This window comes from Pelobates fuscus, chromosome 2, assembly GCF_036172605.1.
Source record: "Pelobates fuscus isolate aPelFus1 chromosome 2, aPelFus1.pri, whole genome shotgun sequence".
Taxonomy (NCBI): domain Eukaryota; kingdom Metazoa; phylum Chordata; class Amphibia; order Anura; family Pelobatidae; genus Pelobates; species Pelobates fuscus.
In genome coordinates, this window is record NC_086318.1 from 79,094,432 (window position 1) to 79,120,765 (window position 26,334).

Consider the following 26,334-nt stretch of genomic DNA (forward strand, 5'->3'; position numbering starts at 1 on the left):
CGTCACTGTAATCAGATTGTTCCAGCTTTAGGTGAAATACAAGTGGAAAAGTATCAATGGAATTCTAAAATTGCAATGTTTGCTAGCTTTTGTAAAAGAAGAATTTATAAAGAATGTTGTGAATGTGAGAGATGGACAGGCAGCACCCATGGAATAAACTGTACACACCGTAAGTGATCATAAAGGGATTTATTTCGCTTTCTAGGGCACCCCTTCTGACCTGCAATTATTTTCTGGAGCTCTTTTATACTTACAGGAAAGAGAAGATGGTATAATAAATACGCCATGTAATGTGGAGATTTGCCTCAGTTTAACAGACAGCTGAATGGAAGTGCAAATTCAGATGAAATACCCAAATCTGCATTTTGTGAATAACTTAATGGGTCAGAACAGCTGAACTGCGATCAGATGCTGTTCGGTTGCCTTTTTTGTATTTGGTGAATACACACATTATTTCCTGGTCTCTTTATATCAAAAATGTTGTCTGTACTGTGCGTACTGGGTGCGCAGATTTTTTTTAATTATTATAGAACATGACTCAGACTGACAGTTTATTAATTTTCAATAAAGATTGCTTTGCTGAGAAACTTAAAGAAACACTCTAGCGTTAGGAATACAAATGTGTATTCATATTATAGTCCAGACATAGGCAACCTTCGGCACTCCAGATGTTTTGGACTACACTTCCTATGATGCTTTGTCAGCAGTGTGTGTGTAAGAGCATTATGGGAGATGTAGTCCATAACATCTGGAATGCCGAAAGTTGCCTATCTCTGTTATAGTCTAGAGTGACACGCCCTCCCCGCAAGGGTTAAAAGGTGGCTGGCAGCTGACACGCCTCCGTAGCTGAGATAGTCAGTCAGAATGATCACATCCAATCCAAAGCTTGGCAAAGCACCACACTGCACCAATTAGATGGTCTCTATGGGACCTTCTGATTGTAAAAGCAGAGTTTAACTTGGTTATTTTTGAGGAAGCGCCTCTAGTGATTGTCAGTATGACCATCACTAGAGGCAGGTTAACTATGCAATGTAATCATTACTGTTGCTGCAAAATGGCAATATTTTACAATGCAGGTTAAAATGAGAGGGGCACCGTGACCACTTCATTGAGTGCCTATAGTGTCCCTTTAAAAACGAATGTTACTAAAATTCATGTTGCAAAATGCATGAGAATAAAAATATGTATTGTCAATTTTGGTAGTGAGCTGGTTAAGTTTATCCATACATGGTTGGCTTAAATGTAGGGTTTAAAAGCTGCTTGCTCTTCTGAAGTAATAGAAACAAGATAAAAAGGCTAATATATAGCTTTGTTTAACGTACAGAATACATCACACTTCAGACTGTTTGTTTTTAAAGACCACAAAATTGTTCAACCTGAGTAAGGGGGGGGGGAAACTGTGATTATTCAAATAAAATATATTATAATTCCCACATATATTGTGTGTTTTATACGAGCATACATATACACATAAAAGTGTGTTTAAAAAAAAATTCTAAAACATCATTCAGTTATGCAAGTACAACATCTGCCAAACTAAAAGGCTTGGGATCAGAGACAGATTAGAAAAGGGGAAGGCTTGGTCAAAAAAAACCAAAAAACTTTTTAAAGAGGTCACATCTGGAGAATATAGGAATTACATGGTCACAGTTGAGCAAGGAATCTTAGAAATCTCACAGCACTTAAATCCAAACTATTAAAGCAGCGCTGACAATTTTGAACATTTTGTGAAAAGAGAGGTTTTTAATTAATTTCTTTTTAAACTAAAAAACAAAGTTGTAATTTGATTGAATTTACTAAGCAACGTTACACATACAGGAGTATATTAAAATATTCATTGGTACACAAAATATCGAAGTATCTTGTAAATACAATTAAATAATACATTTGTAAAATGAAGGTCATGAAAGTTGTGACGAAACCAATCTCGCCACATTGTATTGGACGAGCCTGGTTGCCCGCCTGCTGCCTCTGGACTATGGACCGGCAGCTAAAGGGTTAATTTTACTGTGCAGAAAGGTTTATTTTTCCCTTTCTGCCCAGCCATTCGGTAGATTCTATCTACCGAACAATCAGCTTCTTTTCAGCCTCCCCAGAGCCGTGGGAAGCCGGCCGGCGTTGTTAATGGGCCACCCAGAAGCTGGCGTGTGCCTCCTATTGACCTCCCTGAAGCCGCGGTTAAGCGGCTTAACAAGCGTGTGCCGGCAATTGACCACCCAGTAGCTGCGGTTAACCGCAGCTTAATTGATTGTTACTGGGTGGTCGCGGTTACACCTAGCCGCCACACATTGGCGGTGTTCTGGAGCTCCCCGGGCAGCCAGCGCTTGTCTGCCCGGCTTTCCTTTACTATAAGCGGACACTTTTGCGTGCAGGCACCGCTGAGCCTCCAGCCCCCTGGTTCTTATTCGGGACTTTGAATTTGTATCACAATCTTTGTGAACTGTAGTAACCCAGATAGCCTGCCATGGAGCCTGTTCGTGGAATTAAAGACTTTGGCTCCATGGCAATTAAAATGTATTTGTGTGGTCTGGGTGCCATTCACCTATTAATGTGCACCCAGACCTGAGCTATCTGGGGATATGTAACATGTCTGTGTTTTGTGTATAAAATGTGTCTGTATGTATTTGAAAGTGATAGTCTGTTTCTGTGTCACCACGTGCATAATGGAGTCTGGCCTTTGTCCTGGGAGATAATTGAATTACTTCATTAATTATCTCCAGGACAGAGAGGAGGAAACCAGGATGCATTGTGGGAAAGTATTGTGGCTGTGTGTACGAAAATGATACATGTCTGTCTGCTGTTTCAGTCTTCCATTTGGTCCCCTAGGGGAGTGTCCACCAGGTGGGAGACCTGCATAAATACAGGGGCAGGTAGCCCTCAATAAACAGACCACTGCTTGACCCTCAACACGGAGCCTTGTCTCGTCCTTGGGGGGGTTTCACTGTATGCTGTTGGAGATTGATTGCTAGGAGTGTAAGCTGATGTCTGCTTTTCCTGTTCGTCTGCTAGCAGCTATTCGTGAGGTTCCAGTTGGAGTGCTACCTTATTCCCTTGTATGCAGTTCGGGAGTTTGGTGCATTCATTTATATCCGAATTCGTGAGTTTTGGTGCTTTTACAGTAGCTGTGCCTTTTTGTGAAAAGGGGATTATCGCCTAAACGGATTTTTACCCTTTTCTGCTGAAACGGTCCGTTACAAAAGTATTAACCCAAACTATGCAGTGCTAAGAGGCGACTGTACGAATACTACAAAGCTTCCTTTATGCTGCCATTTTGAGCCAATTTGCAGACTTTAAATGTGTTTTTGTAATAAGAGTTTATTAAGCCGTAAAAAAAAAAAAAAAAAAAAAAACTTTTACAGAAATGAAAATTTGTTTAGCAAGTCCCATTAAAAATGTGCATAATTATGTGAACAGACACAGTCTGTTAAGGGGATTAACCCCTTAAGGACCAAACTTCTGGAATAAAAGGGAATCATGACCTGTCACACATGTCATGTGTCCTTAAGGGGTTAAAGGAATTGTGCGCATGCACACTCTGAGAGTTCAGAAATTGAAGAGTTAAACCAATGAAACATGAACTATAGTATGTCAAATGTTTTCCAATGGGCAATCAGACTACATCATCGTTAGTGAGTGAGATAGCTCTGCCCCCCTGTGATGCATAAGAAAGGTCTCCTCTGTCACTCCCTCCCGGAACAAACCTAAAAGGAGCAGAGGTAGCTGTATTGCAATTTGCAGACTTCTCGACCAGCTGGTAATTATTTCTGATTGCGGTGAAACTGAGGCTTTATATTTCATTTGCAAACCGGAAATACTTTCAAACGAGAAATCTCAATGTATCTTTCCTGGTAAATTATTTTATCAATAAATAAATTATTGCTTTACAGTTGTGCAGGTTGTATTTTTGTTATTCATTTGCAATGTTTGCCCTGACTTTAACTGAACTAGATTATGTAATTTGCTTAATCTGTAATATACATTTTAAATTAAAAATATGACACTCGTGGGGGGGGGGAGGTTAATGCAAGTTCTAGGTGATTTTCACTGGTTTATTCGATGGTGTGAATTCCAGAGTAGTGACCGTTTCCCTTTAACTGAAAAGAAATAGATTAGCATTCTTTTAATAATCATTCCCACATGCTTTGCCACTGGGCAAATACTCATTAGCCACCAGCCAGAACCAGCCGTGATTAGAAGTCCTGACCTTGTCACAACAAAGTTGTGAGATTCCGATTCCTTTCATCTGCCATAGCTGGCAATCCTGGAATAGTGGTAACTCCCAAACTATTTCTTTACACTCGTCTCGTTTGCTCTGGACTCTGGTATGGCTTTCAGATTCCTGAGAGAATGGAAGAAATTAGATCCTAACCTTTTATTTATTTTTATTCATTGTGTTTAAGTGAAGTTAAATTATCCACATTTTTTTCCCCCTAATATTTCAGATGCACACTTTTCTAACTTAAATGGGAATTTTAATTTTATAAAGATTTAGAAAATGTCCCACATGGCATACATTGCAGTTGTGGATCAGAAACATGGTTAATGTTCTCACCCAAATAACCCACACCACCACACAATGAGGGCTCACAAAGGCAGTGATGGTTAATCTTATTACTGCATTTCCCTTGATGCTCAGCATTCTTTTGTTTTGTTTTTTTATGCTTAATTTTGTAGGTTTTTTTGGGGTGGGGGGAGGGAAGACAAAATGCTTTGCAGCTTTATACAACTTAATCCTGACTCTCTGGTCCTGTTCATCCAACCCTCCATTCTGAAATGCATCCTGCTCGCTGGTTGCTGTAGTTGGATTCTGATGTCACAGCTCCCTTTTTATTCCTCTAAACCTAAAGAGTTTCTCCAGTTAGACACTGACCTGCAACTTATATAAAGCCCTCTGCAAACTCTTTGAATAGTATTAGAGCATCCTTATTTTTTTTTAATCTTTCTTATCTGGGTAATGCCATCTTTCAGTATATGTAAAACTTGGGATTTTTTTTTTTTTACATTTGATTAAGATCTATGTAATCTCGTTAAACACTTCACTTACAAAATCGTGACCTGTGTAAAGCCTCCCCTACCTTCATGTATACTCTAGGAATGTTTTGATGACTTTTAAAAATCTCTATCAACCCAGTTGACCCCAATAGTCATGTGGCATACCCCTCCAGATGAGAGGAGGTGGGTTGATTTGGAGTTGGTACTCACTGGTCCGCTTCCCCCCCCAATTTTGCATGTTGTTACCAATGAGACACAGACCAATAATTGCCCAACTATCCTAAATTACCTTTGGCACTCTACTTTGGCCAAATTATCCCTGACCTCCTTTTCCATCTCATATGACCCTATACCTAAAGCACTGAGCCTTTCCTCCTGGCATGAACCCTAGAGATTTTAGGGGCCTGGAATTTACCGGACTGCAAAGGATTGGTCACCTATATCAGATCAACACATTCATACCTTTTTAATGAGTTACAACAGAGGGCCAGGCTGACCCCAAGAGATTACTTTAGTTATAGAGACTTTGCATGCTCGAAGTGACTTAAAACAAGCTGTTCAGACTCCCCTAACAACATTCGAAAGTCTATGAACGCACAAAGTCCCCCCAAAAAAGGGTTGATCCTCTGGCTTTATAAGCACTTCTTCAATCACCCAAATGAATGGACAACCTTAGAAACACTGAGCTGTGAAAACAAGACCTGGGTGTGGAGTTGGAGATTTGGGAGGCAAAAACCAAATCCTCCAACTGTGTTACGTCAATCATTGATACTTCTATTCCGCTTGTACACCACACCTGTTAAACAATTTTGTATGGGGAAGGCTGAATCTACCAGTTGTTGGAGGCGTTGTGTACATTGGGGAACTTATCTTTACAGGTGGTGGGCATATCCTGGCATGCTATCATCAAAAACAAGACACCTCCGTTCGAGATAGTGGAACCTAAAATCTGGGATAACGTCTTTAATGGACATTTTCAAACCTCTCTCCCAGCAGTTTAGAAAACAGTGCTGCTGTGGGAAGCTCTGGAGCCATAGGATATCGGTCCTATTCCCTCCACTTTGGCAGTGGTGGCGACTCTTCTCTGATCTCCTCTTTAGCTTCTATTCACTTGTCTATTCCTTATTCCTTCTCCTACCTTTTCTCGATGCCTTTCTTCTTTTTACATAGGATACCGCATACACATAGTCCAAAGGAAGGGCCAACTGCAGGGCGCCTTGCAATCCCTTCTGGTGATACCATTACGGAGCTCAGGGCTCCACATTCTTAGATAATGGTAACTAATTATATCTCTCTGACCCCATGTACGTTGTTTGCTTTGTATGTTAACAATGTTTTGGGCTGATGGCCCTGTTCTGTGATATGTAAAATTATGCCACTGATATTACATCTGCGATTCTGTATTTTATGTGCAGTAATAAATATAGAATTAAAGGAACACTATAGTCACCTAAATTACTTTAGCTTAATAAAGCAGTTTTAGTGTATAGATCATTCCCCTGCAATTTCACTGCTCAATGCACTGTCATTTAGGAGTTAAATCACTTTGTTTCTGTTTATGCAGCCCTAGCCACACCTCCCCTGGCTATGATTGACAGAGCCTGCATGGAAAAAAAAACTGGTTTCACTTTCAAACAGATGTAATTTACCTTAAATAATTGTGTCTCAATCTCTAAATTGAACTTTAACCCCTTAAGGACACATGACGTGTGACATGTCATGATCCCCTTTTATTCCAGAAGTTTGGTCCTTAAGGGGTTAATCACATACAGGAGGCTCTTGCAGGGTCTAGCAAGCTATTAACATAGCAGGGGATAAGAATCTTACCAAACTTCTGGAATAAAAGGGAATCATGACATATCACACACGTCATGTGTCCTTAAGGGGTTAAACAGAACTTGCAATAAGGAAAGCCTTAATAGGGCTCTCTTTACAGGAAGTGTTTATGGAAGGCTGTGCAAGTCACATGCAGGGAGGTGTGACTAGGGTTCATAAACAAAGGGATTTAACTCCTAAATGGCAGAGGATTGAGCAGTGAGGCTGCAGGGGCATGTTCTATACACCAAAACTGCTTCATTAAGCTAAAGTTGTTCAGGTGACTATAGTGTCCCTTTAAATATAAAAAAAAATAGTGTTTTCCAAATATGTGTATCTAAAGTGTAGTATGGAACAGGTACATGGGGTTAAGTGGACAGATCTTAAGAAGTCATGGGGCAAGGCCAGACCATCTTTAGATTTCACTAGCTGCTACAACAGTCGGTGACAAAGAGGCAACAAATTTAAACTTTAAAAGGGACACTATAGGCACCCAGACCACGTCATCTCATGAACGTGGTCTGGGTGCAGTGTCCCTGTCCCATTTGTGCTGCAATATAAATCATTTCAGTTGTTGAGAAACTGCAATTAAATTAGAGGTGCTTTCGGAGTTTACCGGACTCTAGATCGCCTACCTCACGCTCTGCATGAAGACATTACATCAAACGTCGGTGAAAACCCCACAGGAAAGCATTGTGTCAATGCTTTCCTTTGGGGAGGGCCTAATGTACTTACCGCACACGCGCATTAGGTACCCTGTTGGATGACGTCAGAGGAGGCAGAGCGTCGACCCACTGCCCACAGAGATCGGCATTAGAATCAGGTGAGTGAGTAAAAGTGTTTTGTTTGTTTGTTGTGGTTGTTTTTAACCTTTTATGTGAGTGAGGGAGGGGTGAGGAGGGCCACTATAGTGTTAGGAATACAAATCTGCATTTCTAACACTATAGAATCTCTTTAAGGAGAAACTTTTTTTTTTTTGTTATAAATGAAATGTTCAATATTCACATTGCAACATTTCACCCACAGAAAAACGTAATGCCAGAGTGTATCCCACAACTTGGAAGCACAAACTGTTCGCTTCAATGCTGAGCAAGCACATGGCAGCTTTCCCAGGATGAACAAGGCTATTTTGTGTCTATTCATGTACACTCAGATCTTCACACCTTCTCTTTTGTGTCCGAAGTAGATTTTAATTTGCCTTTTTAAGGAAGGACCACTGGAGAGAAGTCCTCTTCTAGCCAACTCAACATATATAATTCAACACCAATGTCAAGCTGCTAGAGAGTGTCTGATCTCCTAGGTGATTCTGCCATGTACATTGCCAGGTTAGATGTGAATATTTGGGTTGTCTCATACCATGATAGAAATTCATTGGGCTGAAAGAACAGAATAGGTCCATCTTACTGCACATATTATTCTCGAGCAAATGCTGAGTGCTTAACCCTTACACTACCCTGCACTAACCATGAACCCCTGTATTAAAACACTAACCTTAAAAACAAAAAAATAATTTAACAAATGTATATCATGTAATCTAAAAGCTACATTGATTTGTATGTCAGGGGAAAATAATGCCATATATTTTTTGTTTCCTATCTCTGTTCCGTGACATTTTGTCATTCTGAGGCTAAGCGCTTCCTAATTGACCACACCAATTTAACATGCTATCCCTGCCATTTTTACCGTTTTCGATCTGATTATACAACTTGGAATTCTATGTTAGTCTGTTTGTGTTTTCTATTTTTCAGAGTCTGACAAAAGTTTTTATTCCAAAGCGTTCCCTATAAAATTATTCAAAATGTAGGTGCCAGCATCACCATAAAACTAAATCTTGATGCGCAGTTGTTCCTGCTTTCTTTATGTCCCCGTTACAAATTCGTTTGGCTCTCCTACAGGAGCATCCTAGAATTTGTAGGCATTCCTTGGAGCTTGTGTAATTGAGACTTCTGTGTGCCTATAATTCTTTTTATTGGTCCTCTTTCCCATATCCTATCCATTGCTTATAAATGTTGAAGCTCACTAAAAGTAAACAGACTTCTTTTTAAAAATATGAGCCAGGAAAATGTGCATCATTGAACTTTCAGAGTAAAATGTTTACATTCTGATGCCACCAGTGTTATTTGTACGAGCTTAGGAGCCATAGCTTGCTCGTTTCTAAGGTTTGCCATAACCTTATTTCCAGTTTGAAATGCAGATTGACGGTGTTGATGACCACTAGGTAGATCTCCAGATGTTGTAGGACTAAAACTCCCGTGGTGCCTTGGCAGCCTTTTAAATGACAGAGCACCATAAATAAATTGTAGTTCTAAAATATCTGTGGATTTACCTTTCAAACACCAATGCTTTATGTCATCATTACAGTGAACCTGTTTTCACTTCTTATCCTGATAAAAAGGTCCTGGTTATTGAAAAGTGTATACAGGGGTGGGAGGGGGGGGGGGATCCATTCGGTATTAGAACAGAAATTATCCTTATCCTAAACTCTTTTCAACATACAAGCAAGCAGTACTTGAGAGGAAACAAGAGATAGATGTTTGAATTGTCCATCTCCTTTGGTTTTATCTTTTTTTTTTCCATTAATTCATTTGTTCTGTTTGTGGGTTGTGTGTGAGCAGTATGTGTTTAGGACCGAGCTAAAAGATTTAAACATTTTTAACCAAGAAACTTCAAATAAAATGCAGTGATGTGGTGTCATGATATAGTTTATTTCGGTTTATTGGTACCAGCTGACTAATGTCCTTCAGAACGTATGCATTGACTCTACGAGTTCCTAGACCCTTTTCTATCTTCTGGATTGATGCATATGTCCTGCTAAGTTCTAAGAAACGAGGCGCTCAGCCTGGAAACATCAGCCCCCTCATGCTTTTGGAGGAAACATGTGCTGGAAGTAGAATAACAGATGGAGTCAATCGGGCTGTTTTCGAGCAGCTGTTTAAAACTAGTCCAGATACAAGTGAAGGTCCCTCATAAGTCATCCTTTGTTTGCTTAATTCTCTTTTAAGTAAACTGGAATTCTTTAGATTGTTTATTGGTAGAGTAAGTACCTTGATATACGGGTATTTGAGTAAATTGGGTTTCTGCTTGAACCAAAGTGTAAATACTAATTTGCACTTCCTGAACTACTTTAGTTATGCGTTCTGCCAGCATTTGAAGTGCACTTATAATAAAGTGTGTTTGTTTCAAATCCCAAGTATAGTCTCCACATAATCCGCGTGGCTGCAGACGATCCAGGTCCTGGTTTTTGTCAAACCTCTTGAAATTGTTTTTATAGAAATAAGGATTAGATCTAGAGCCATAGCACAATAACAACTGCAATAAACTGATGAGCATCACCTGACCACTTTCAGCCTATTTCAGCCATACATTGCTGGTAGTTTAGGGTCTCACCCTTTGTCCACCAATGTGCATGTGTGCACTGTATGTAATATTCATTGTCCTCTAATATTTACAATTATAACCTCTACCCTACTGGGCATGACCCTTACCCTCTGCATTTCCATTGATTTCTTATGCTGTTGTTTTCTTTGCCATGTCTAAAATATATTTCTAGTCTTCCACTGTTCCTTCTCATGCCCTTATTCCACTACCTGTTATGTTCCAGATCAACTCTTTCCTCCCCACAGTCATGTTCTCCTTCAGCTGTCGCCCATTCCACGTTTTGACCTTTGTCACTCTCTTAACTCTCAGACATGCACCATATCTTTTATTTGCACAATCTTACAGTCATGCCATATACTTTGGCATGACTGTAAGTTGATGGACCTCTCATATAACTTTTTGAGCTGGATAAACCCAATTTTACTAACCTGGAGTATATTTGCACTTTAGTGGATAACCCTATAATTGCTAATTAAATTATGTGTGAAATTTGTGGTCTTGTGAGTTTTCTAATGCTCGGTTCGGTCTCTTCTTCTAGCACTTCCAGACCATGATCAAATCCAAGCTGAATGTGTTGACCCTCCGAAAAGAGCCTCTTCCAACTGTGATTTTCCATGAGCCAGAGGCCATTGAACTTTGCACCACAGCCCCGCTCATCAAACCCCGACCACAAGCTGGATGCAAGGTACTGAACCATTCTCTTAAACTCACATTGCATTGGATTATCTCCCTTATTTGATGGTTTGGGACATATTTTAGCAAGTGATATTTTTAAAAGCAAAGGCAAACTCCAAACCGAATGTTTTAAGTAAGCTAGTGATGACCATATATTTATCTTTAGAATACCTGTCCCTGGTGACCTTTCCGAATTCTATCTGGTAGACATTTCTGCTTATCACTGTAATAATAAACACTGCATATAGAGTAAGCAAAGTGTGCTGCATCTATAAGTTTCCCCTCTCTTCCTTGCCGATTTTGAAGTGGGGTCTGTGCTATGTCAGTGAGCACACTTTATATCCAACTAATGAACTGTGCTACACCTCATTCATCATCCTTGCACCACAAGCTTGCTTGATTGTTTGTTTTGCTTATCACTCCTGGAGCTTTAAAGGAAACCAATTTACCTCCCCCATAAAGAAAACAGAGGAAAAGGCTGGAATTAGTAGGAAATGCTTGGCCTGAGACTCTTACTTGACAGATCTAGATTGTCTGTCTGTTTTCCTGACACTGTTTATGGAAAGGTACTACAGCCTTGAGAGAGAAGTCACCTGTGTGCTTTTAAACATTGTGGTGTAAAATAACTTCCATGGAGAACATTTTATTGAATGTTTATTGGCACTTTTGAAGAATACCGTGTGATTATGTAGCTGGGGAATTGGGTGTTTATTAGTACAAAGTGACTGTAATACCTTATGACCGCGTCATGCTTGGTTGCTGCTTCCCTGTTGTTCCTTCGAGCAGTTTCCTTATAGAGTTTATGGGTGTTATTGGCCTCTCTACATTTCTTGGCATTTATATTGCCTCTGCTGCAAGACGTCATTGTTTAAAGGTTAGTAAATTATTTAGATTAAATGCAATGCAACTCAAGCTTTAAGATTTAATGCTCTTTTTCCATTTCTTTAAATATTTTCTTTATTGGAGGAGAGTGGTGTTGAGTGGAAAAAGTAGGAAAACCTTGATTCTAACTGGGAAAAAGCTTTATTGTACAGCCTGGTTTTGGTTTCTTCCTTAATGTTTGATTTGTTAGCACTGCTACATTAAGGATCTGGTGCTGACAATTATGATGGGCCTAATTACAGAATCGTTCTAATGGAAAGCACTAGAATAGCCATACCTCTCAAGTGCTTTGTATCTGGTGAAGGTGGTGCTGGTAAGACACTACTAGCAGGATACATTTTTAAGCCTGCATGTACCCTATGTTAATCTCTCTTCCATCTGTTAACGCAGACTACCTGTCCATCTTGAAGCCCCACAGCTCCTCTCTCTAACTGATCACAAACTCAAAATGTCCTTTCTTCTCCAGACTCCCTTGTCCACTTCTCTCCTTCCCTTCCTACAAGCAGGCAGAAGCTAGCTCTGGGTTGGCAGCCTTGGTATGATGTTGAATATATTGAATGAAGCAGAAAGTCTATATGCCATCTTATCAGATAATGATTAAAAGGTGATCAGCTGTAATAGAAACAGAAGCATCAAGAACATCTGCCTATTGCACAGTCATGGTTATTTTAATCTTATAGCCAGACAGTGCACTCACCTTTTGTTCCCCTGCATCCCACCTAATTTCCTATACACGGTACCCTCATCGTAGAGTAAGAGCATATGCGGAGTAGTGGGGGAAATGTGTTTTTGTTTTTTTTGATTTCCTTACCCCTGCCCGAACACCAAAAACCTCTCCTTTGGAAAAACGGTGGTCCACAATGGTAGAGTTCACTGTGTAGGCCGTGGTTAGGATTAAGAAGAAATTAAGGATGCAAAATAGTTTTGGTTGGTGTGTGTATGTATGTTTGTCTGGCATGCATCACTTTTTATGAATCCATCTTCAGAAAAACTGTTTATCCTGAGTAAACTAACATCAATTCCATTCCAGGGGCATTGACTGAATTTGCATGTGACCTTAGACCTTTTTTGTATACATTCACTGCTTGGATTAAAAAGTTGGAGTGTTTGCCCTTACTGTTGGAGCACTAAGGCATGTGACAACATTTCTGAATGTTGTTCCAGATGTTCTGTAAAAGGAATTTTGGGGGTGAGAGGGGGGTGTTATACAGGCAAGTTTGTATTGTTTCTATAGCTCCTTTGCAGGGTTTGTTAGTAATGTTTTTAGATCCTGTGTAACATGCTGTCCATTTGGCGAGGCTAGTCACCTATGCAACACTGTAGCAGAGGACAAGGAATGGGTTGGATGAGAATTGATTGCTCTGTCTGCAGTCAGACAGCTTTCATTTGTTATCCAGGTCTTCTACTGAGAGCAGTCCAAACTTGTGACCGAATCCTGCTGGTGTTCAATCGGCCAACTTAACTCTTGTGGTCTGACTTCTTACTTAAAGAAACCATGATATTTCAGGGGTTTGGGTTATTCCCCCAACTCTGTTGCTCTACTGGGGTTTGTGTAGATCTGATGTCTGCCGTTTTTGCAAGTCCTCCATTTTTTTGACAGATTAATGAGTTGGAGATGTACTATTGAGAAGGCTCTGTGATTGAGCTGAGAACTTTTAGAATGGATGTTCCATGAATTGGAAGACGTGGATCCCACGTTTGTTAACAATATTAGGGGAGTGGTAAGGTCTCTCTCTGTGGATAAAATGGTTAGATACTCTGTTAATGTTGTAAATGTATTGGATGAATATATATAAATCTGTAATATTTTAATGTGGTAATTTACTTTGATGCCCTGTGTGGCTTATTGCTATCTCTGTATTGTAAAGACATGCTGGTCTCGATATGTGTCGTTTCATGTTATGCTATCTTGACTAATAAAAACAGATTTTCAAAAAAGATGCTACATCCCCATGCTGGTTTACAATCTCCTTCCCCAATTTAGACTGCCACATTTCTCTGACAATTGGCTCTCACTCTGCCCAGATCAGATTTTTGCCACATTTGCATTTCAGACGCACTCTCCAAACAGCACACAGACACACCACATGTTTGAAATTCTACAGACAAATGAAATTAATTTGTTAAATAAAAAAAAAAAAAAAACCATGGCAGGAAGCAGCCTTTACCACCCTTTCCAGCCAGGCATCAAGCCCCAGTCATTTTCCCTTTCTTCTGACAGGCTGACTCACTTAGCCACCACAGCGGAGGGCCCATTCTGTGCTGCAGACCTCAGGCTATACCCAGAACAAGCTGAACATGAGACAGCCTCTCATTCTGGAGTGAGAATGGGCAGGGGCGAGTTGGAGACAGCAACTGACTCAGAATCCATTGATTCCTGCCACTCATCGGACCTTGCCCATTGGGAATAAAGAAAATAAATAAATAAAAACACAAAAACAAAAACTGTGCGTGTTCTCACCTCAACCTACATCTACTGGGGCCCATATATCAGTCATATATCAGTCCTGATTGCTAAATACCTCATATGTCTATGATCTAAATAGAATGTTTGTAGTTAATGCTAATCATGTACTATCCTTCTACAACGCTATATAAACCCAACCCCTATGCTATCAGTGTACATGCCCTAACGTTAACCCTACACTATTCCTAACTCCTTAAAATAAAAAGCATTAACACCTACCCTACACAGCCTAACCCTAATCCTACACAAACACTTATCCTAACCCTAAGGAATCCACCTGATAATATTAGTACCGTATATACTCTAGTATAAGCTGAGTTTTTCAGCACATTTTTTTTTGTGCTGAAAACCCCAACTCGGCTTATACTCGAGTCACTGTCTGTATTATGGCAATTTACATTGCCATAATACAGACTGGGGTCTGTGTGCGGTTACTTACCTCTCCTGCAGCTGATTTTTAAAACCGTAGATAGTGATATGCTGCTACTGAAAAGGTTAATGAGGCCAAAATCAAATGAATCAAAGTTGCATTGGTACTCATTGTCCTTTAGGGGTATTCTCAACATAAGACTTTAGAGATAGAAACTAACAAATATGAAAAAGCAACCCTCTCTTCCCCTCTTCTCCCCCCCCCCCCCCCCCCCCCAAAAAAAAAGAAAACACACAACTAAACTAAACTTAGAATATGTGTTCAAAAGCCACACATACAGAAGAATTAGTCATACATGTGGCTGCAACGTCAATTGTCTAACTGCATGCAGCAACAAAAAGGTCTTTATTGTAATAAGTTACATTTACACCAGGCCATACTAGCCCAATTGTATCATTCAAGTTCTTAACAGAGATTGTGATCTAAATTGTAAAAAATCTGCATACTATATATTTGTTAGAAATTGATTTGTTCATTAATAAGATCTCCCTCAGTTAAGTAATGCCATAATGGAGATTCTTCGTATCGGAACAAGAGATACATAAATCTATGAGATTAATCAACAGTTCCAATCGCCAGGCACCTTACTGTTAACTTGTTCTCTCTTTTTAATCTATATCCTAATGGCTCAGAGTTAACATTCGCGCAGAATATGAAAGCTCAAGAACCTAGTTTATAAACCTTGATGGTAAACTTTGTTTTTATCGCCTTTGTTGATCCGTTTAGATAAAGTGGGATTTACCCTGGCTAAGAAGCCACTAACTATTTCAAGGATGCAGCCCGGTACCCCCTTTATAAGGAGATTAATCATTTTCAAGGATTTGCTTATGTAACAAGCAGGATGTAGATTTCCTAAAAGGAGAACTGTGCTCTGCCTTGTTATAAGTAATCTTACGATTATAAATGGAAATGGTCTTTTATTGCCCTGGCTTTAGGAATGGAATCTCGTCCAGTACCCTTCCTCCTAAAATGAACTATATATAAGCCAATCATTTTAGCTTTATAAGAAATAAAAATCAAATCCTCTGCTGTCGGTATAAAGTGCACTCTTGGATTTACAAAAGTTATTTTAAAATGTTTTTAAATAAAATACATACATTTTAAAAATAACTTAATATGGATAAGAGCCCAATATGTTTTCAAGCAACCTGTTATTATTCTGGCTGAGCGTCATTGGAAATGGGATTCACAAATGTCTGGTGTGCCAAAGTTAGCTGGCTCTGAGATTGGCTAAATATCTTGGGGCAGGAACAATCTGACGGCTTCGGTTTTGTTCTTTTTCAGCCATTTTCTGCACACAGCGGTGTTTCTAACATTGTTCCTGCTCGAGCAATTTCAGCAGCTTGAAATTCTCCTTGCTAATGTAAAACAGATGAATTGGTGTTATCGTGCAAATGGGTATTGCTGTTCAGAATGACTTGTGAGTCATTTAGAATGTGATTGTTTGACATGTCCAATTACACAGAATCATTAGCAGTGGATCTACTGCAGCTCTGTGGTCTTAGGAATGCCTAGAACATTTCACTACATAATCAAAGTCATTTTTCCCTTCCATTTGAAATGTAACCAGTCTGCTTAATGGTTTCTCTGATCACATAGTATTTGCACGTACCAGTCTACAAAATTAAAATGGCCGAATAAAGAAAATCTATGCAGGCAATTAGATTTAATTCCAGATGATGTCCAAGTATATCCATTTTCATTCCAACCCTGCAGTGAATGAATGAGTGGTGATTGGCTGAGCAATTTTATTATTTGTGATGGGGGTATGATGTGCTGTACTTGACAGGTTTAATCTTTGAAATATTTCAGTTTGCATGCTTACTCATGGCTGCCAACATGCTTTGGTCTTCCTGAAGTAAAAATCATTTACAGACCGTGGTTAACATTCTGTTGTTTTTTTATAAAACAAATATTTTTTTCAAATGGTTAATTTTCAAGAAACTGGATTCACTAAAGTGGCCTTAAATTTGGAATCCACTTGAAATTTTCATGGAAGTGATTAACCCTGTTTAGAGTTTAAGGAGCAAACAAAATCATCTTTTATCCGTTCGTTTACAATTTTAAGTGTTTCCTATGGAGGAAGTCTAATAGGATCACTGCGCATGCGCACTAGGTCCCCATGCTGGCTTTGGGGAACAAAGGCAGAGCCTGAACTAGCTCTGAGATCCATTGGCGCTGGAATAGTTTGTGATAAATGGGTTTTTAACCACTTCAGCACCACGGGGGAGTGGGGTTGTGCGAGAGAGGGGGCACTATAGGAAGCTATACTTTTCCTAGCTCTATAGTTTCCCTTTAAGTATCTGGACTTTAAAGAGGGATTGACCCGTCCAAGGCAATTTAATTTGCTTGTATATTTTTCCTAAAAATAAAATAAAAACCTGCATATTTTAGTCACGTGTGGAAAGGCGCACAAGAGCCAACATTGCCAGTAACATTTTTAGAAGCAGTGGTTGCAGCATGGTACCATCTTCCAGCAGAAAAGGCAAAAGCCAATTGGTCTTTAATCTGCTGTCATCCTATGTGTTTGCAAAGTTTAAAACATTCTTAGCCAGTTTGTGACTCACGGAAACATTTTGGCTTCACAGCTGTGTGCGATGCCTGTTTATCACAAGACTGAACATCTATCCAACGGGAGGAGCAGTTAGGAATGCGTCTGCCTGTTTCTTTATTACAATCCTGTACCACAAATGTCCATTTAAGCATAACATTTGATTATAGCTGTCATATTCCTGAAAGCAAATATGTTAAATTATATAGCCCCCATCTTCAAGCTGTAGTGCATTACTGGCTGGGTGCATGTGAGAGCGTCTGGATTGGGGAATGCAGAATTGGATCCAAAATGTTGGCTCCCTGCTAGCTTCTAACCAGATGTTTTGATTTTTCCTGAATAGAGTGCTGATGGGATCTTCGAACGGCCAAACTAGACATTTTTAGATATTTGCCTTTGTGTTCAGTATATTATATTTTGTGCATTTTAGATATACTTTTTAATCTCACCAGATATTGGTTGCCAAAGTATTCCCTTAATTATGATTTATACTTGTTTATAGCACAGTATTGCTAAACCCTGGTAGTTGTTTGTTTGTGGGTTGTTTTTTTTTTTTTTTTTTTTTAGTAATTTTCCAATTTGTTGTGTAATTGTAAGGACTTTAAAGTCACGGGCAATATTTTTCAAATTTGGACAAAGTTAACAGAAAACAATTGCATATAACCAGACTTTGATAAATATATCTTTCTAAAACAAAACATGACCTATCTGATTTAAAGAAACCTGTTTATGTTCCTAATACTATAGAGCTGGAATAGATGTTCAGTTGACTGGCCCCCTTGTCTGAAGTTTAAAGGTTATTAAAGTTACCTTATCTCCCTTGCAGAGGCGTCCCTGCCTCCATGGCTGAGATAATCAATCTTGATGATCTTAGCCAATCCAATGCTTTCCCAAAGGAAAGCATTGGGAGGGTATTGCGCATGCGCTGCAAAAAATCTGTGCTGTGCCAGTCAGCATCTTCTCCTAGAGATATATTGAATCAATGGCTGTAACCAGGGATGGGATTGTTCTGAGAACTTTTACGTGACTTACTAATAATATATGCAACTAAAATGTAATTTTGGACAAGAACAATGTATCTTATTTACTAGACATGTGCAATTCGTTTAGAATGTAAATTACTAAGAATTTTGGCAATTCGGACATTCGGATGCTTCTGAATGTCCGAAGTGCCCAATTTCAGAAGTACCAAAATGCTTTGGATTTCTGAAAAGTGGCAAAAAACAAGAGGGAGGGAAAACTACGTGAATGATGACCGGAATCTAACCCTAGATGTGTAAGTGGTTGTGGTGGTTTGGGTTAGGAGTAGGGTTAGGGAATTGACGAAGTCCCGAATTTGCGCATCCCTATTATTTACACAGGCTGTTTTCTAAAAACATCTATTGTAGTCTAAAGGCACATTGCTGTGAATATTATTGCTGTGAAGCTGTTCTTTACTCTCATACACTCAGATACAATAGAAAAGAGAGCTAAGATGATCACAAAGTGACAGAGGAATTTGTGCCCAAAACAGATGAGAGGTATGTGTTGGTAGTCACAGAGACCCTATACCCCTGATTGCCATCTTGGGCTATTTCAAGACAGTCTTAGCAACTGAGGTGTGTACTACGCCATTACTAGAAACTTCAGCACGATCTATATACACTCTTAATCACTGTTGTAGAGTGTCAATGATCACAATGTATTTAACTGACCATGACGAACGCTGCATAACAAAGGACTAAACAAGAAATGGTCAGTTTGTGGCAGAGTGACAATTTAATCATTTGCGTACAATTGTAACTAGAACCTTTTTAAGTCCTTGCATATTTTGGAAACATCCCTAAAGTGAAGTGTACTTGTAATTTGGTTTCGAGTAATTGGAGATATATTATAGATAGATGCTCTTTTTCTCTTCTACCGGGAGTTACGTTTGGCAGACTTTTTTTTCTGAAGCTAAGGCCATTTCTTGATCTTTCTACCCATACAAGATAATTCTCCAGCATTCTGCACATGGGAAGACATAGTGGTAATTTTTGTATTCACTTGATAACACACACCCTGCTCCCTTAAAGTCTTTTTTTTTCCTACTTCCTAACACTGGAAGTGTCTATAATATCTGATCAAATTTGAAGATCTATTAAGGGAAAAAAACAATCTTCGGAGAATAAAGAAAACTCACCTTTCTTGTGGTGATCTCCTCCTATTGTATATGTATAATACTTTCAAAAAATGTTTCAGAATATAGGATTTAAAAAGCATACGAGAGAGAGTCCAGGGTGCACTCAGGTGTGGGGGTTTTGAGCAAATGGTGGCAGACAACTTTGTTTTTCTTCTCCCATCAGATTCTGTGCATACTTGCAGCAGGAGGGCGTATTGAATGAGCCAGCCACCACCAACCACATAAAAAGTTGGCTGGACTGAAACTGCTGATGTAACGGTTAAATGAGGTCCCTTGTATTCATTCAGGCAGTGGAATGTCTGGGGCCTCGTAATTTTACTTTTTGGCAAAAATCGTATGTGTCTTCGGCAGAACGCTGCTTAGCCTTTCTCATTCAGAATGTAAATTGACAGTGAATCACTACTGCTCCGAGTGCCAACTACTGGAATCCAAAGGAATTCTAGATGTTATTAGCTTGGGGTTTGCCAAATTTGCATCCTCACGCTGGATGGATAGGGGTTTACCGGACAACATGGCATGAATAAGATATCCATATTTATTTTAGAGGTTCTGTATGCAGACATTTTTTGAAACACTTAATGTGTCTTTGGTGAAAGAAGTATATCTTTAAAATCTAGAGTTCGGATAATTTCCAAATGGCGGTACTTTTAATAAATTGGGTATTTATTTTAATATCTATCTGTACAATATATAGTGGGGGATATGTGTGTAACTAGAAGAATGCTTTTGGGTCCTCAAGCAACATGGAGCTATTGGATTATTATATAGGCAGATATGTGCAAAACAAAATCGTCTACATCCAACTCCATGTCCTTGGACCAAACACAATACTTTATTTAGTGTTACTACTAGACTAATACAGCTATTCATAAAACGTGTGTGTGTGTGTGTACATGTAATGCTACGAAGGTGTGATTTCAACTTAAAGGAAACTGTCTTCATTTTATATTATTATTCTAGTTCAGGGGTCCTCAAACTCCGGCCCCCCAGATGTTTCTGAACTACAACTCCCATGATTCTCTGGCTATCTATGTAATTCAAAGAATCATGGGAGTTGTAGTTCAGCAACATCTGGGGGGCCGGATTTTGAGGACCCCTGTTCAAGTTGAATAATGGCCTGGGAGGGTATACCGGTATTTACTATGTATGAATTACAAAATCTAATTTTAAAGAATTTCCTGGCTTACCATCTATTTGGTCTGAAGCACAAAATATCTGCTAAGACTAAGCACAATTTGAACTGCAGAATCTGCTGCATTTTTAGTTGGCAGTCACATGCACATGACATCTGGATATGTGAACTCGAACTAGCTCTTGGATAACTGTATGGGCTTTGGTTGACTAAGTGGTGCTTAGAGGAACACTCTGGGCACGTTTCATTGGAATGGAGTTGTTATGGTTCCAGGAGGTCAATGGCGAAGGCTTAACTTTCAGAGGTTAAATCAGTCACTAACAGTTTAACCCCAAAGTCCAGTATTCCTCTGCTGCCTCTAAATTCTTGAAAGAGGAAGCCACGGCCAGGGGTGTTGCTGATTGGGTTTGAGTGTCAGCTGATGCTGTAAGCTAAGCAGTAACTCCCCATTCGCAAAACTTCTTGAGAAATGACAGGGGCAGAGTGATGGGGCACTGGATACTGGACTCTGTGGTTAAACTGTTCATGAGCGATTTTACTATTAAAGATTAACCAGCACTATGAACCTCCTGGCACCATAACAACTTCATTCCACTGAAGCTATGGTGCCTGGAGTGTTCCTTTAAAGATGGCTTTCCTTTTGGAGCAAGAGTAAGGCAGACATGCACTGATCGAAGGTTTGAATTACAAAATACAAATAGAGCCTTTAATATGCACAAGCTTACATTTTAGCTAATATAATTTTTTTTTTTTTATAACATTAAACATTATAACCACTAAGGCTTAGAACACAATGATTGGTTGGTTTAAACCAATCAGAGTGCTCTGTGTCATTTTACACAGCGTGGGAAAGTTCAAAAGAACTTTCCCACGCTGTGTAAAATGACAGATCACTGTGATTGGATGGTTTTCAAGCCATCCAATCACAGTGCTCTGTGTCATTTTACAAGCGTGGGAAAATTCCAAAGAACTTTCCCACGCTTGTAAAATGACACAGAGCAGTGTGATTGGATGGATTTCAAGCCATCCAATCACAGTGCTCTGTGTCATTTTACACAGCGTGGGAAAATTGAACTTTCCCACGCTGTGTAAAATGACACAGAGCACTGTGATTGGATGGTTTGAAATCCATCCAATCACAGTGCTCTGTGTCATTTTACAAGCGTGGGAAAGTTCTTTGGAATTTTCCCACGCTTGTAAAATGACACAGAGCACTGTGATTGGATGGCTTGAAAACCATCCAATCACAGTGATCTGTCATTTTACACAGCGTGGGAAAGTTCTTTTGAATTTTCCCACGCTGTGTAAAATGACACAGAGCACTCTGATTGGCTTAAACCAACCAATCCTTGTGTTCTAAGCCTAATTGCAGGGCGGGGCAAGGCTTTATAAGCCTTGACCCGCCCTGCGGAGCTCAGTACGCGGCGTGCCCTCCATGGGTGAAGATGGATTAATTTTTGTTTGCGCTCGTTTTTTTTTTTTTTTTTTTTTAAAGTGCGACGGGTTTATGGATTTTTATTTGGCCTTTTGGGGGGCTGAAGTAAGAAGAATTTAGAAAAGAGAAGACGTCAAATGGCAAGTTTAATTTTTTTTTTTTTTACAGGTTAGTTATTTTATTCCCCCCTCACTATTTTTAGGGTGAGGGGGGTAGGTAGGGGATAGAATGTTTTGGGTGGGGGGTGACTAGGGGCTTGGGACCCCTAGTCACCTTGATGGGGGGGGGGTTCATTTAGGGCCCCCACCCACCGCGCAGGGGTGGGGGCTAGGGGGGGAGGACAGTAGGTCCCCCCCCTTATTGTTTTATTAGGGCCCCCACCCACCGCTCAGGGGTGGGGGCCGGGGGGGAGGACAGTAGGTCCCCCCCCCTTATTGTTTTTATTAGGGCCCCCACCCACCGCGCAGGGGTGGGGGCCAGGGGGGGGAGGACAATAGGTCCCCCCCCCTTATTATTTTATTAGGGCCCCCACCCACCGCTCAGGGGTGGGGGCCGGGGGGGAGGACAGTAGGTCCCCCCCCCTTATTGTTTTTATTAGGGCCCCCACCCACCGCGCAGGGGTGGGGGCCGGGGGGGAGGACAATAGGTCCCCCCCTTATTGTTTTATTAGGGCCCCCACCCACCGCTCAGGGGTGGGGGCCGGGGGGGGGGGGGACAGTAGGTGTGTCCCCCCCCCATCTTTAACCCACGCGCAGGGGAGGGGGGGTGTTTATTGTTTTTTTTGTTTGTTTTTTGTTTTTTACAGTGAGCAGCCACAGGCTGCTCACTGCTTACTAGACATGCCCCTACTCGCGGTATAGCGAGTAGGGGCATATTATTTACTAATACTAAGTAATCTTTACTTAGTATTAGTAAAGTTGGCTGAAAGACCAATTCAGGTCTTTCAGCCTTTTAGTAGATAGCTCCCTGATACCGTGGGAATTAGGGAGTTATCTACTAAGCGGCTGCAAGATGCAGCCACAGCAATGAATAGGATCGGAGTTTCATTCATTAGAATGAAATTCCGATACAAACAAAGTACCGAATTGCATCCTAACACCAATGGAGAATTCTGTTAGGATGCAATTCGGCAGTTTTGCCGGCGTTCTGTCTAAGTGACAGGACGTTTGGCAATACTGACAGGAAGCATTGTGGGAACAGGGAGGAAAGCTAGGGATCATGGGAAAATTGCTCTGACCAGCGGAAATGAAGCACACTTTGCTCCTCCGCTGGTCAGAGCTGGTCAAGCGGAGGAATCCCATAAGACAAAGAGTCCCTACTTTGTCTTATGGTTTTAAAGAAAACTAAAGGAGACAGGAAGAAAAGAAGAACAGATCCTGAGAGAGGGGTAGAAGAGGAAGAGATTGAGGAAAGGTAAGTTCGGCATGACAGTGCCGCTTTAAAGACAGGGAGCAGCACCTAGATGGGGAGGAGCCAGGACACTACTGGCACCATAACTACTGTATTCCAAAGGTTATGGTATTTGGAGTGTTTTGTTGTGTTCTCCCTTCTATCTACATGTTTTTGTGGGGGGGGGTTTGGAGCATATGTTTGCATTCTATTATAATAAAACTGGATCAGATATTTGTAACTGCCATTTTAACTTTTTTACAATTGTCCTTTATTTTTAATTGGAAATTACATTAGAATCCCTTTTCTGAATTTCAAATTAAATTCTTTTTATTTTGCTTTCTAGGTGACATACCTGGGCAAGTTGTCAACCACTGGTGCACAGTTTTCAACGGGTTGCACGGAACAACCCGTTATTGAGTTATGGAAGAAACACACTTTGACCCGTGAAGATGTGTTCCCCTCAAACGCTATCCTCGAAATCCGCCCCTTCCAGGTACGACTCCATCACCTAGATATCAAAGGTGAAGCGACTGTCCACATGGACACATTCCAGGTGGCACGTATTGCCTATTGCACAGCCGATCACAATGTAAGCCCCAACATCTTTGCCTGGGTATACCGGGAAATTAACGACGATCTGAGCTTCCAAATGGATTGTCATGCAGTGGAATGCGAGAGCAAGTTAGAAGCCAAGAAGTTGGCACACGCTATGATGGTAGCTTTCAAGAAAACCTTCCACAGCATGAAGAGCGATGGTCGAATCCACAAGAATAATTCCTCTGAGGACGTATCCCAAGGATTTGAATCTGATGATGGTTGAACTGTGTCCTCTTATTCCTGGGGAAGGCATCAATAATCTGGAGCAGCAACTGGTTTAAGGTCCCATTGGGAAAGAAGCGACAGAACATTAGCTGGTCAGCTTCTTCTATAGAAATTCAACCTCTATAGATATGTGGCCTTGAAGTGTCTGTTGCAGTGCTGCTTTCCCAAAAAATGTGACAACACTTCCCTCCTTTCTTCATTCACTGCCTCCTCTCAGTACCTTTTTTTATGGTCATAAAAACTTGCACGACCTTTGTATAATTCAAGTTGCCTTGGAAATTCATTGATCCATTGCAGAACGTGCAGATGCAGGATTTTATTTTTTGTTAGAACTAAAAAAACATTCTGACCATTCCTAAGGCTGCCTTTTTATTATTTTTGGCTGAAACTCATAAATTGTGCCATTTCTGAAACATATTTTTATTTACACAGTATAGATATATAAAATATATATATATATATATATATAATACATAGATACATAGCATATATTTTTATTTTACCTACATTATTGGTTGGTTTTTATCTTACACACAATCAGTTATCGTTTTTTTTTTTTCCCCCCCTTTAACAGTGTTATGCCTCATATGGTTTTTTTAATCTCATTAAATTCTGTTGGCACCTAAGATGTGGAACGCTGTGGTGGCTTTGGCTCACTAGTTTACAGCCACATCTAGCACCACCTAGTCGCATTTTGTTTCTTTTTAAATATTTTCTCTAAAATGAGCCAATGAAGCACCTTCAGATGCGAATCAGCACTTTAAATGATATTCACTAGACCATGTGTTCATCTGTCATGGTGATGAGGATCAGAAGAGGTGAATTTCTATCAATTACCTGATGGATCAGGAGATAAGTTTTGGAGAAGAAAGTGTGATTGTTGTGTGCTAAAACCTCAGCCACTGAATACCCTATGGTTTTGTTTTTTGTTTGTTTTTGGTGATGGGCCTAAAACCTCTTATGGTAAGCTATGAATCCAGAAAAATTGCTTCTGGTGCTCCTTAATGAAGTATAAGATACTGTGGCTGTCTCCCTATTAACATTCTACCCCTACTCCGCCTATTTCAAACCATACATCTTTCCCATCTCTTAAGAAAATCAGATTCCTGGCTCTGATCACCATTCCAAAGCTTTGATCAGAGCCAATACCAATTTCCTTGTTTAGAAAATCACAAAATGCATTTCCTACCTAGTTTCATTAACCCAACTTGGCCAGTCTTTGGAGTCGGGTATCTACAGCTCCTTGGAAAGAAAAAGTAAAAAAAAATTAAACCCATTTAACACATTAAATGTTTTATATTGATTCTCTGAATTTACATCAAGACTCCTGCAAATGCAAGTATGGCTCCTAAATGAATCTAACCCCACATTTTTGAAAACCCTTCTTTATTATTTGAGGTATGCAAATTACAAGATTGAATCCATACTTTGCAGATGTTGTATGCCTCTTACTAATCTAGTAGTTATCATTGGGCAGGTGTTTAGTTTGTTGATTTTTTTTTTTTGTTTGTTTGTTTGTTTGTTTTTTTGTTTTGTTTTTTGTGACATGGTGTCAGATCCTGCAAGGATTTAATGTATATCCATTCTAACTATCTGCGCTGCTGAAATATTTGGTTGATGGTACTTGAGACAGGAAGGGAATGGTTTATGACGTGGATTACAAGAAGGTTGTGATGTGGTTTTTGTTTTTTTTATTTAAAAAAAAAAAAAAAATGCACATATTGCTTTAAACAAATGTTTATTTTTGTATTGGGCTTCCCAAGAAGAAACTGATGTCCCATTTCATTATACATTTTCTCTACAAGAATTTAATGAAATCATATTCCTTTTAATAAGACGTATGTTTTAAGTAAGTTTTAAAGTGTTTATGGGTCACTGTGAATGTGTTTAATCCTATTTGCTGGAATTTCAATTAAATTAAATTGTGCAAATATCAACAGGAAATCCCAACCCCCAATTTCCTTTTAAAAGGCTATTTTATTTGTGAATGTGTTGCTTTTTCATATAATAAATATATTAAAAACAGACCTGTTTACCACACATGAGTAACTTACTTTATTTTGGATTTGTTTTCTTTCAACTTATTACAAATTGCTTTTTTAAAGTGTTTCCCTCCTCCATTTTGTAAAGCTTTTTGTCCAAAATAATTTCTTAAAACAATTGCATTTTATTTTTAAATCTAAAATGCCATTATTTAGTTGT

At 39.7% G+C, this 26,334-nt stretch overlaps 1 protein-coding gene across 1 annotated transcript in view; it reads left to right on the top strand.

Moving 5' to 3' along the window:
- Positions 1–24,570, top strand: part of PID1 (phosphotyrosine interaction domain containing 1) — a 40,706-nt gene extending 16,136 nt beyond the window's left edge. The window contains exons 2-3 of the mRNA XM_063440933.1: positions 10,724–10,870; positions 23,654–24,570. Of these exons, the coding sequence (XP_063297003.1) occupies positions 10,724–10,870; positions 23,654–24,130 (624 nt within the window). The 3' untranslated portion in view covers positions 24,131–24,570. The remainder of the gene's footprint in view (positions 1–10,723; positions 10,871–23,653) is intronic.
- The last annotated feature ends 1,764 nt before the right edge of the window (positions 24,571–26,334 follow it).